The sequence below is a fragment of the Lutra lutra genome, chromosome 12 (assembly GCF_902655055.1).
Source record: "Lutra lutra chromosome 12, mLutLut1.2, whole genome shotgun sequence".
Classification (NCBI taxonomy): Eukaryota; Metazoa; Chordata; class Mammalia; order Carnivora; family Mustelidae; genus Lutra; species Lutra lutra.
The window spans coordinates 27,223,076-27,235,500 of NC_062289.1; the positions used below are offsets into that span (position 1 = coordinate 27,223,076).

The following is a 12,425-nucleotide window of genomic DNA, read 5'->3' on the forward strand; positions in this document are numbered from 1 at the left end:
TGATGATACGTTTTCAAATTCATTATGTCGGGATCCACATGTTAGCATGTCTCACAATTAGTGATGTGCTGTTCAATTACTGGGATCATCTGTTGACCTCCACTGTAAAGTAATAAGTATCCTATGTACAATACTTTGGCACTGTGTACATATCTCTTTTCCCATCCTCTTTCAACTAGTGGTTTTAGCTTCTGTTAATGATCTTTGAATTGGTTATTTCATAAGAGTGGCGCAAAATCATGATTTAAATTTTTTTTTCATTCCAAATGTATTATTTGGCACTATTTGGTAAGGTAGAGCTTCCCCTCATTAACTGGGGCTCTTTAGTTACCTTGAATTACCATTCCTATTAGTAGATGATTTTATGTGTGAGTTTGTAAACTCTTTATATGTTAAAATTTCAGGTTCCTAGACGGGAGGGCAACATCTATTTGATTTCCTGGTACAGAAATTAGGTGATGCCTTTCTGTATCAGCAGATGTCTCTCACTCATAAAGACACAGATGTTCCTGTTCTTCTTACTCTCATTCTGAATCTCTGTCCTGATAGTCCCTTTTGCATCAGAAAATGAAAACACCCTTTCAGGGAGCATATGTGAGTCCTAATTTGGGGTGACTAGATTTCTTCAGAGATTCTATTTTTTCTTTGCTCATTATTCCTCTAGTCCTGAGCTGAGAATCCAGAGTCTGGGGGTGCTTCCGCAGCCATAACAATCACCTCTTGCTTTTCTGCATCCGCTTTGTTCTTTACCGTACTTGCCCTATTGAAATTTCATTTCACATCTGAGACCCAGACCCTCTCCCTCTGTGTAGCCACTCCCCCTCTCAAGGCCAAGATTTCTATTCAAGGCACAGGGTCAAGGAAATGTTGCACAAGTTGAGGAAACTTTTTTTTTGTATTTGAAATATGAATAAAAACTGTTGCTTATGGAGTAGTTCTAAGTGGCAGGCACTGGCTTCAGCATTTTGTAGATAATAACTCACTGAATTCTCACAACAGCCCTACAAGGTAGGTACTATTTTTTAAGCCATTTTAAGGTGAAGAAACTGAGGCACAGAGGTTGAGTAGCTTGCCTGAGGTAAGAAAGTTAGAGAACGGTGGCAGGGGACTTGAACCCAAATGGTGAGAGCCTAGGGCCTGTGGCTCGGGTTCTGGTCTCATGCCAGCACCGTGACTGTAAGCAGACTGCCGACTCCGATCATGGTGAAGTCTCAGGACCCCAAGAACAAAGAGGATTGTAAAAGCTTCCAGAGACAAAAAACAGGTTACAGACAAAGGATCAGTAATAAGTCTTCTCATCAGCAATGCAAGACAGTAAGAAAAAATAGAGTGACACCTTCAAACTTCTGAGGAAAAATAATTTCCAATGTAGAAGTCTACATCTTAATCAAACAACTAAGGGGACAGACTTAAGTTATGTTCAAAATGCAAAGCCTGCGAGTACGTACTTCCCGTACACCCTTTCTCAGGAAAGTATTAGAAGACCAAAGGGAGAGCATAAACCAAACCAAAGGGCTTCGTGGGATTCAAGAAACAGAGAGGAAAGGAAATCTCCAGGATGATGAGGTGAGCTCCCTGGGTCTCCTTATTTACTGGGTGCAGAGGAACATCAGGTCAGTTTGGTGTTAAAAGAAGGTTCTGGCAGACCAGGCTCCAAGAAGATGAAATCGAATACCTGGTGTGTCTGAATGTACCCAGAGTGGATTGAGACAGCAGAGAGTTGTGGCTGAATGGGAGGAGAAGGTGGGAAAGGAAAGGAGGGCAAGAAGGAAATTTTAACAGAGGAGAAACCATTAAACTCACATTTTGGGAGTTCAGTTCAGCAATACTGACCATTGCCAAGTGTGTTATCAGTGCTAAGTCTTCAAAATACAGAATTTAATGAGACAGATTCTCTCCTTATAAGTAACTAGAGGCAATACTGGGGAGGTTTTGGCTTTGGACTGCGAGAATGTTGGTCCTATAAATATCAAAGATAAAAATGGGACTTGAGATCGGACAAAAACCCAGGAAGGAAACAGACTACCCTGAAGGAAATTATAGAGCTGGGGGTGACAGGCAGTTGGCATATTTCTTTTCAACGCCTCTCCCTGGACCAGCTGCCCCTCCTGCAAAGGCAGGGGACTGCAGAACAAATGTTCTTTTGTAGGGTACCTTCTCCTGGGTCTCCCCATCCCATCTAGAGTGACTTCTTATTGAAAGGAAGACCAGATCCCCAGAATGTCTTAGGAAAATGGAGTCATGCAGGAGGTGGGAAACAATACCTCACTATAGATGTCTGTATTGATCAACTAATGCCCTAAAGCAAGAGATTTACCTCAAAACTGCTTGTGGGCACAAAATAAGTGCAACTTTCTGACAGCCAGGTCTGATGAATGCACTTTTAATGACATCAATAATCATAAAATCATACAAGGGAGGAAACAAAGGACAAATGGAATGTACCCAGGAATTATTCTTTATGCCAATATAGTTATATGAAAAAATTTAATGTGTGGCAACCAGAAAACACTCCCTTTAGCTCTTACACTTTGATTTTCGACTAGTTATTCCGTTCTCATGTGTCCTCTATTTTGCTACTCTGGTACCTTCATCACCTTGGAAGGCAAAAGCAACTAGCAAGAGTGACATGAGACACAGCGGAGCCTCACAAGGCCTCAGGCCTGGGCTGCTGGGCCTATGCTCACTGGCCTCCCGGGCAGTCGCCTGGGCCCTGAGGCCTTGCTTCCAAGCCCCCGGGCGTCTGCTCCAAACCTGCACTCAGGGCCTCCCCTTTGCCTGTCTGCCCTGTTAAACTGTGTGGTTCCTGGAACAGAGTTAATTCCAGATGTTACAGAATTTTGAAACAGAACGTAATTCTATTTCATTCATTCAATAGCTAAAACACACTAAGTTCAAACCATCTTGGCATGGCGGGAGGAAAAGGAACCTTCCATTTTGTAAGCAGCCTTTCCAGTATGTCCGCAACCCACAAAAAGGTAATGATCATGGCTGCCCTTAAGAGCAGAATAAGGAACTGCTTATTCTGTAGCAGATAACAGGGAGCCAAAGAATAAAGCGAGGTTATTGGTCTTTATTTATTGGCGAGGTTACTTTGTCTCCCACAGTGAACCTCGCATACGCTGACTTTTAGCTACATTTCCTACGAGGGCCAAGCTGGTCCATTTGCTGTTCTTGGAATCTGCGTTTTGCCATCTTCTTTGAGCTTCTACTCAGGCGATTTTCGTCCACTTTGTCTACCAAGAGCCAGGTCATTTTTACAAGCCCAGTTCAAGTGTGCTCTGGTCCATAAAGGTTGTTTTTTTTTTTTTTTTCTTTTAAATTTTCTGTTCTTTCTTTTCTGTTCTTTTTCTGTTCTCCGAAATGGCCTCTTCCCCGTACAAGTGCATTTTACTTATTTTTTGTACCATTCGCATAGTACTGGCTATCTCCCCATCTCAAATGATTTGTGTTTATGTCTCATTCATGTCCCATCAGATAGCCAGCTTTCAGAGGCCAATGATCATGGACCAGATTTCTTGAATTCCCCGTCCATCCATCAAGCAGAATACTCAGAAGATGTGCTCAATAAATACAGCTTGGAGGAATGAATGAGCTTTGGGGGCAGGACTCTTGGCTTCATGTAAAATGGTCTGCTTTCTTAAAGCCCAGCCTTTATTTATGAAGGTTTATCTGTTTTGTTGAAAATTAGGATTGTCTAGTCATGAGTTCTTATTAATAGAGAAAATCAGCATCTACTTGGGCAATGGGAATAAAACTTTCTATTTTCATCCTTAGTGAAAATAATGGAAACAAAGATTTCAGGGGATGATTCATCAAATTCACTTGGCTGGGAAATACTTTTGAAGATGAAAGATGTTGTCTTGGGGTGCCTGGGTGGCTCAGTTGGTTAAGCGTCTGCCTTCAGCTCAGGTCATGATCTCAGGGTCTGAGATCAAGCCCCGCATTGGGCTCCCTGCTCAGCGGGGAGCCTGCTCCCCCCTCTCTCTGCTCCTCCCTTTGCTAATACAGGCTCTCTCTCTCTCTCTCAAATAAATAAATAAAATCTTTTTTAAAAAAGAAAAAATGTCTCCATGTGGAGTCTCCAGCCTCTCATCTCCAGAGACGTCTTATCCTGAGGTGTGAATTCACAAGCCTGAGACAAGAGTCTCCATTAGGAAAGTCTGGAGCAATCGGTTCAGTGTATGCCCTACTGGTATTTGGGTTAAGAGCATCATTTCTTTATAATAAAGAGTAAAAATTACTTCTAATTACTATAATATCATCAAAGAAGATATATTCCCATTACTCTTACCAGCAAATATTTTATCAATAATTTATTTAAAAAATAGGAAGATTGTTTCCAGCAAAGTGAAGAACTCTAGATATCCAGAAATCTCTTGTTTTAAAGCCCCTTTTTAGAATGATGAATTATAGGAAACACTTTTTGAAAACACAATAAATGAGCCCACAAGGAAGCAGGGCCAAAATCCTTGAGGACTAAAAATGAAGCTGAAAATCCACACTGAGCATATGAACTCGAAGCTGTGGCTGACTTGGGGTGTTTGCCTCTTTGTTACAAAAAGGTTTGGATCTGAAAGTTACATGTGGGAGAGCATGGAAGGTCTTGGGTCCATTCAAGATGAGAGGTGGAATCAAGGCCCATTACATAAACAACTAGAGGCACATCCTCTAGGAAAGGGTGGGTTAGAAAAATATGTCCACTACCAAGAAAGGAACAGAAAAGCTGTCTGTCTTGCATTTCAGGAAAAAGTCTTCCTTTGTAATTCAGAACTACATACGTACCCTCATTGGCATGATCAGAGAGACCTTAAGCTGAGGATTAGCTTAAAAGGGTCTAAAGCTTAACACAGTCAAATACAAATTTTCTCTGAGAGGGCACATGCAAGACTCAGACGGAGTCCCCTTCATTAAGTGCAAGCTCACCATCTAAAATTACAAGACCTTTATAACAAACCACCATGAATGAAAGCAGGAGAAACTAACAGAGTTAGATTCCACTGACCTGGAGCATAAAATCATTGTGTTTAAGATGTATAAAAGATAAAAGGGAGTCAAGGAGAAGAGAGGAGACATTCACTTCTGGCCAAGATGGAATAGCCTGCCCTCTCAGAATTAAAAATCCCTGGACACGATACAGCAAACAAATGCCAGGAAATGGTGAAGGGTAGAAAGGAGGAGGAGGACAGGCTGGGCACCTCGGGACTTGAGGGATGATGTGGCAGTGGCTTCTGTGGGTTTTCTTTTAGCCTCTCACATATCCCCAGTAGGGTACTAGGGACACCTGTTAACGTTCCCAGACAAAAGCCCATTCTCTTTATCCAAAAGGCTATGAAAACCTTTTTTGATAAAACCTGCCCTACTCCAGCCAGACAGTAAAGGAAAAAAACTACTTCCCACCTAAGGGTATCTGTGGGGCGGAGCTGGGAGCTGAGTCATGGTGGAGCAAGCATGACCCAGTAGGTTGATGCCATATTAAAACTCTCAAGAAAAAGAAAAGGAAAATCAAATCAATTATGGCCTACCCATACAGTGGAACTCTATATGGAATTGGGTAGATTTTCAAACTTGACCACAATATATGAAATAAAAGGAAAAATAAAACAAGCCATATAAGAAAATAATATGCATCCACAGGGTGATGACATTTTTTATCGTGTGTGTGTGTGTGTGTGTGTGTGTGTGTGTGTGTGTGTGTGTGTATGTGTCTACACGGCACACACAAGACTCTGGGAAGGTTTAGATTTGCCAAGGTACAGCTCTAGGGGACCGTTCAGTTTCAAGCAATACTGAAGCATATACTATGTTTTTAATGAGCATGTATTACTTTTCTGCAGAGCTGAAGCAGTAAAACTATTCCCCCTTTGGGAAGAAAAAAATTACCCCAGAAAGCTACACAGGCAACAAATGATAATAACAAAACCACTTTCACCAGAAGGCCTATACAAAAAGGCTAGTAATACCTGTGTCACAGTGGTAAAATTATGAGTGTTTTTTTCCAGCTCTTAAATTTCCCATAAAACAGTTATATTAATTGTATAATTTATAAAATTTAGTTTTAAAATTACAGTTCACAAGTCAGCCTGCACCATTAAGAAGAAAGAGTAATGCTATGGTAGAGCCAGGTTGAAAGACTTCCGTCTGACGGAACCAAGCAAATGGAGTAAGAGGTGAACGGGACAAAGGCAAGGTTACTAGTAAGCAACCTCCTGCTCAGCCAGTACTGTGCCTTCCCCACTGCACCTACCCAGTCCTGCACCACACCCTTTCCTGGTTGTGTTAGAATTACCCATCAACCTCACGTGGAGGATCACGGATGCAATATTGTTGCATGGGATAGTGGCATTATATGTGGACAGAAGCAATTTCAAGCAAAACAGTTTGACCGCTGGTAGGCACAAAAATACAGTGAACAATAAAAAGCCTGCAAGCGTGACTGAATGCAATTGCAGTGAAAAAGATGAGATCATCAGAGTGAGTTCACGCAAACCACTGTCTCCCACGCATTCTCAAATGGAAAACCGGTCTTGTGAAATGCTCATTGAGGAAAGGATTCCAGGGTCAAATAAGTACGGAAAGTACTGCTTGCTCAGCACTTTCTCGAAGCTTCTCTAGGAAAGTCACAACACACAATAACATCTTAAAGGCACTGAGAAGATCTGAGAAGATAGTTGAACTATCTTTAATTCAGTATCTCTTGAGCTTATTAGATCACTAGATGCTATCCTTGGATAATGCTTACTGACTTACAACAGACTACTCAGAGAAATGTCAATCTAGAGGGTAATGATAGGGAAGGCATGAGGCTTTTCCCTAGAGGGCATGAGATGCATGGAGAGATTGTGGAACAAACTGGGGTTGTGTATACGGAGTTCTTCAATCCCATGCACACATTTTTATAGAAATATCTCATCAGAGCGGAGACAGCTCCTACAGGACGAAGTCAGTTCAAGAACTTACATAAGTAAGAACTTTAGGTAAGTTCTTACTTATGTAAGTTCTTGAACATTCCCAGTGCAATAATCTCCTGGATCTTATGCTTTCTTCTGAATATTAGGCTTGAGGCTTACTTGTTTTTAATCCAAAGTTTGGTCATACTCAGTGATGTTTAATTTTAACAAGGATAGAGAACTCTCTAGCCCTTCTGCAGAAGGAAGTAGGAGATGAGCTTCATCATACTTCACACATAAAATTTTCAAACCTTATTTGTACAAACTACCATCAAGTTAAATAGACATCCAAAGATGGTGTTTGCCTTAATGACCCTGTTCAGTATTTTGTTTCCCTCTAGGCTCTTAGGCCTGAGTTTGTGCATACTTAACAATTGAGGCTGGTCAAATTAGCCCTAATTGTGCTCACTAAACATTTCTTACATGGCTGTTATTTTAATGATAATATATTACAAGTGCAACATTTGTTATTCTCCTCATTGCTGATTTACACATCGAATGACACAGCCACAGTTATTTCTTGCTTCCTTCTGGTCCTTTCTGTGATGCTATAAATGAGGGGAGGTGCCCCTTGAAGGAGAGGCGGCACGCTGTCTCACTGCTGAGAAGGGAGAAATGACCAACCCTTTGAGACAGATGGACTCCCCCCATGGAAAATGGTAAGTTAACGAGTAGTAAACGATAGCCTTGGGCCCTGAAAGATGCTATGGGTGAGAACTACCAGTAACTAACCATGAAGAATCTCTTTGGGGATTTTAAGATTGGGTTTTTATATAGTTTGGTATCATTTAGTTATTTCCCCCAGAAGGACATTCTGCTTTAATCAGATAATTTTGTTGCCTCATATAAGACCCTGAAGCCAAGATAAAGGTCTGTTCCAATAGCCTTAATAAGAATGTAGTATCTCCTCACAGATGAACTTGGACAGTATGTAGCAAGGAGCTTAAAAACCATCCATGTTCTTTTATATGGTAATCCTACTTCCAGAAATCTGTCCTAAAGAAAAAAAAAAACAAATTTTGGTCAAAGATTTTTATTCAAGGAAGTTCATTTCAGTGTTATTTATAATAGAGAAAAGTTGGGAGCATCATATATGTTCAACAGGAAAGGAATGATTAACTAAATTGTGGTATATTCACATGTGGGAATTTTGGACAGCCATTACAAAATCCAATTTTCAAGGATTATTTAATGACTTTGGAAATGTTCTCACTATAATGTTAAGTAATGAAAGCAGGACACTAGTGGGAATACAAAATGTACAACCTCTATGGAGGGAAATTTGGCAATCTCTACTATAATTTCATGTACATTAACCCTTTGACCTAGCAATTCTATTTCCAGGAACCTATCCCAGAGATACACTGGCAAATACACAAAGTGATATATGTGTACCATTATTCACTGCAACGTTATTCATAATAGCAAGAGTAGGGATAACCCAAATACCCATCACCGGGTGACAGGGACAGATTATCATATGCACAAAATGGAACATACGCAGCTATCAAATAGGGAGTAAGAGTGAACTTTCTGCTCAGAATATTTTGTTCAGAAAAAAATCAAGACACAGAACAATTTATATCATATGCCACCTTTGGTGTAACCAAATTCAATTATTTTTTGGAGTTAAAAGAAACCTTGAGAGTTCACCTATGGAGCATGTGACAGTTTGTCTCTATTTAATGTCTGTCACTTACTTGTGTTCAGTGAGTCTCAACTGGGGAGGATTTTACTGCCCAGGGAACATTTCGCAATGTCTGAAAACAATTTTTGTTGCAATAGGGAGCAGTGCTACTGGTATCTAGTGAGGCAAGGCCAGAGATGCTGCCTAGCATCATACAATGCATAGGACAGGCCCCCACAAAGCGTTATCTGGCCCAAAATGTCAGTAGTGCTGGGGTGAAGAAATCTGGATTTAGCACTTCTGTTTCAGGGCAGGTGTGTACCATCATGCTCATCAAAATGTTGCTGTCATGAGAGTATTGGTATCATTACTGAGAAACTCTGTTCCACATACAAAAACAAAATATATCTACATCCTAGGATTGAGTGAATATTATATTAATGTTAAGAAATAAGATTTTCACAATTAGAGAAAAGGTACAAATATAAAATCAAATAATTTAACTAAAGCTCTGGTAATCTAAAATTTGAATGGGAAATACTAGTATGAAGTCATTATTTGCTTCTTTTTAAAACTATGTATTTCCCTAGTTCTGCCTGATCAAAAGGCCAAGAAAGAATGATAATCCAGTTAGCAAGGAGCACCTGTAATCATGAGATTGCTATCCCTAAGTATTATTTTTCCCATCAAAGGATACAGTGAGTACGATCCAGACTCTTCAGACGTATTACAGGACAGTTTCCCTGACGATCAAGTTAATGGCAAGTGGGAAAAAAAGGGGAGGAAGTCTGTTATAGATCAAAGGATGCTTAAGGGAAATTACAAAATGCAAACCTTGTTTGGATATCAATTCAGTAAATTAATTGTAAAAAGACATCTTGGAACAATCTGGGAAATCTGAAAAAACACTGGGTAGTAGATGATATGGAGGAATTGGTGTTGATTTTGTTGGAGGTAGTAACAGCATTGTACCGTAATGGAAGAAAATGTTCTTTTTTAGAAAGATGTCTACTGAAGTATATTTGTGAGAAGTGACATGACGATAGGGACCCAACAATCTGGGATATATTTTAAGGTACTGTAGCAAAACAAGGGAGGGGGCAGGAATAGATTAAATCAGTGGACAAGGGGCGCCTGGGTGGCTCAGTCAGCTAAGCATCTGCCTTCAGCTCAGGTCATGATTTCTGGATCCTGGGATCAAACTCCGTGCTGGGCTTCTTGCTCAGTGGGAAGCCTGCTTCTCCCTCTCCTTCTGTGCGTGCTCTCTCTCTCTCTCAAATTAATAAAATCTTTAAAAATCAATCGATCAGGCAAATGTTAGTTACTGAAACTGGGAAATGATGGGTGCTTTCTCCTCTTCTTTAGTGTCTGGAATTTTTTGTAGTAAGCTTTTTTTAGAGCCCAGCATTGCTAAAGGATGGGTCAGAAAGAACATATTGGTTCCACGGTACATTGTCATGATGTAGGCAAAGCCATGTATTTGCCATTTGCCAAGATGAGGGGCAATTCTTCTGGAAAAGCCTTCAAAGACTTCTTTAATATTTGATTGTTAGCCTTTTTTTTTCTTCTCTGATCATTTTAAGTTGGTGTTTACCAAAAATTGATGATCTCGGGGAAATTGTGGCAGCACAGTAACTTCCTCAACAAAGTCCTACATATTCCCTGGGAGTAGAAGTTTCTCTTTTCCTGTAGAAAATGTGTAGGTCTCCCCAGGGGACACAGATGTTCCTGGAGCCATACACAGACCCTCTCCAGCTGACTCCGACATCACCTGGGATAGGAGTAAAGTGCTTATGATCAACCCTATTTCCAATGGATGAAGCAATGGAGATTCTTTCTCTGAGGGATTTCACAATCACATTTAAATGACAGTTCTCTGCTTGGATTTCACTTTAATATTGTATGGAAATACCTCTATCATGAACACATAAAGTGCTGATCACCTTACACATTAGTGAAGTCTTATAAATTTGAGAGGAGTTGGAGCCAGGTTGAAATTAAGAATATATTTAAAATAACAGATTACATGTGAACATCTTTTTAGTGACTTCTTTGGGAGCTTAGATGACCAGCAAGAGAAACAGCAGAAGAGTTTCTCTTTCATCTTTGAATGTGGAAACAGAAATGGATGGGGTAGGGGTGAGTGTGGGGGGATACAAGTTACAAGTCCCAACTCTGTTGCAGATTTGCTTTTGACTTTGGGTGGATTGACCTTCCTTGACTTTGGTCCCTGTCTTTGAATGGGAAAAATAGCACTTCCTTATCTGTGTCCTGTCTTACCTGCAGCTCAAAAGAAATAATGTATGTGAAAATAGTATTGGAACTATAAAGGGATTATCATTATTTTTTTAAATATACTCTCCAAGTAGATACTGTTTTTCCCTAGTCAACCTCTCTTATTTCCCAATTCCACTTCTAGAACTGTTCTTAAACCACTCTGGGATACAATTTGAATAAAAGACTCTGTGAGTAGATTATATTTTCAATTAGAGATTATTTAGCTTTCTATTTACTATGCAACATTAAAGATTTTCCTAATTTAAAAAAGAGTTTGATTTTAATACTGTTAAAGTATAAGCATATTATTTCTGGAATATTCCTTGAATCCTGCCTGAAGATTTTAGCATTTTATAGTTCTCTGCCAAAGCCCTACTTAAATAGAGTAAATAATTTGACTTGAAACTCAAAATATATGTCCATTTTATTTTTTTAAATATTTTATTTATTTATTTATTTGAGAGAGAGATCACAAGCAGGGGGAGAGGCAGAGGGAGGGGGAGAAATAGACTCCCCTCTGAGCATGGACCCTACGTGGGGCTTAATATGGGACCTCGATCCCAGGACCCTGAGATTATGACCTGAGTTGAAGTCAGACACATAACCAACTGAGCCACCCAGGCACCCCAGAATGTCCATTTTAAATATTGTTAGTGGTAGTCCTGGCCTATGTTCCTTCTATTAAGGCAGATTCTTTCCTGGTACAGATAGTAAGGACTGAGGACTTGACCAGAAAAGACTTCTGATTAATCTTCCAGGGCAGGAACCAAACCATGAGACTGCCCAAAATGGTCAACACAGTGTCTTCATCCGTACTCACTGGCTCATGAAAATGTATCAGGGGGCACCTGGGTAGCTCAATTGGTTAAGCATTAGACTGTCTTGGCTCAGGTCATGATCCCAGGTGGTGGGATTGAGCCCCACATAGGGCTCTGCACTCAGCGGGGAGTCTGCTTAAGATTCCCTTTCCATCTCTCTCTGCCTCTCCCTCCTGCGTGCCTGCACACACTCTCTCTCAAATTGATAAATCTTTTTTAAAAATGTATTCAAAATGTACTAAGATCTCTTACCATGGCAGGTTAGAGGCTGCTAAGACAAACACGAGATCTTCTGAGCGAGCCAGGCCATCCATTTGCACCAGTAACTCTGTCTTCATCCGAAGGCTTCCTTCATGTTCTCCGCTACAAAGGGACACAGAGGGGAGATTATTGCAAGATGTGGAGCCTTTGCTTCTAGGACAAGACTGGCACTCACATCAATGACTGTCCCTGTAAAACAGGTTCCCTGTCTCATTCTAAGGAGCCACTCATACTAGGGTTAGAGGAAACAAACAATATGGTACTATTTTCACATAGAGGGTGATAGAAAGGAAGTAAATGAATATAGTGACGATATTGAAAAGAAAACCAAAGGCTGGCAGTGAACTAGAAAAGAGCTGAAAAGCAGACAGTAGCCCCAATGGACTCAAAGCAACCATGTTCCCCTACAGCGCTATCTGCCCTTGGTAAACACAGTGTAATTGAGAAGAATCCTTCTATTTTGGTAGCAGGCATGAAAGTACATTTATACAC

The 12,425-nt window shown here is 40.4% G+C and overlaps 1 protein-coding gene across 2 annotated transcripts in view; it reads right to left on the bottom strand.

The window, feature by feature from the left end:
• KATNAL2 (katanin catalytic subunit A1 like 2) overlaps positions 1-12,425 on the bottom strand; it is a 69,452-nt gene that overhangs the window by 4,194 nt on the left and 52,833 nt on the right. For both annotated transcript variants that reach the window (XM_047698144.1, XM_047698145.1), the window contains exon 13: positions 11,925-12,035. In XM_047698144.1, the coding sequence (XP_047554100.1) occupies positions 11,925-12,035 (111 nt within the window). The remainder of the gene's footprint in view (positions 1-11,924; positions 12,036-12,425) is intronic.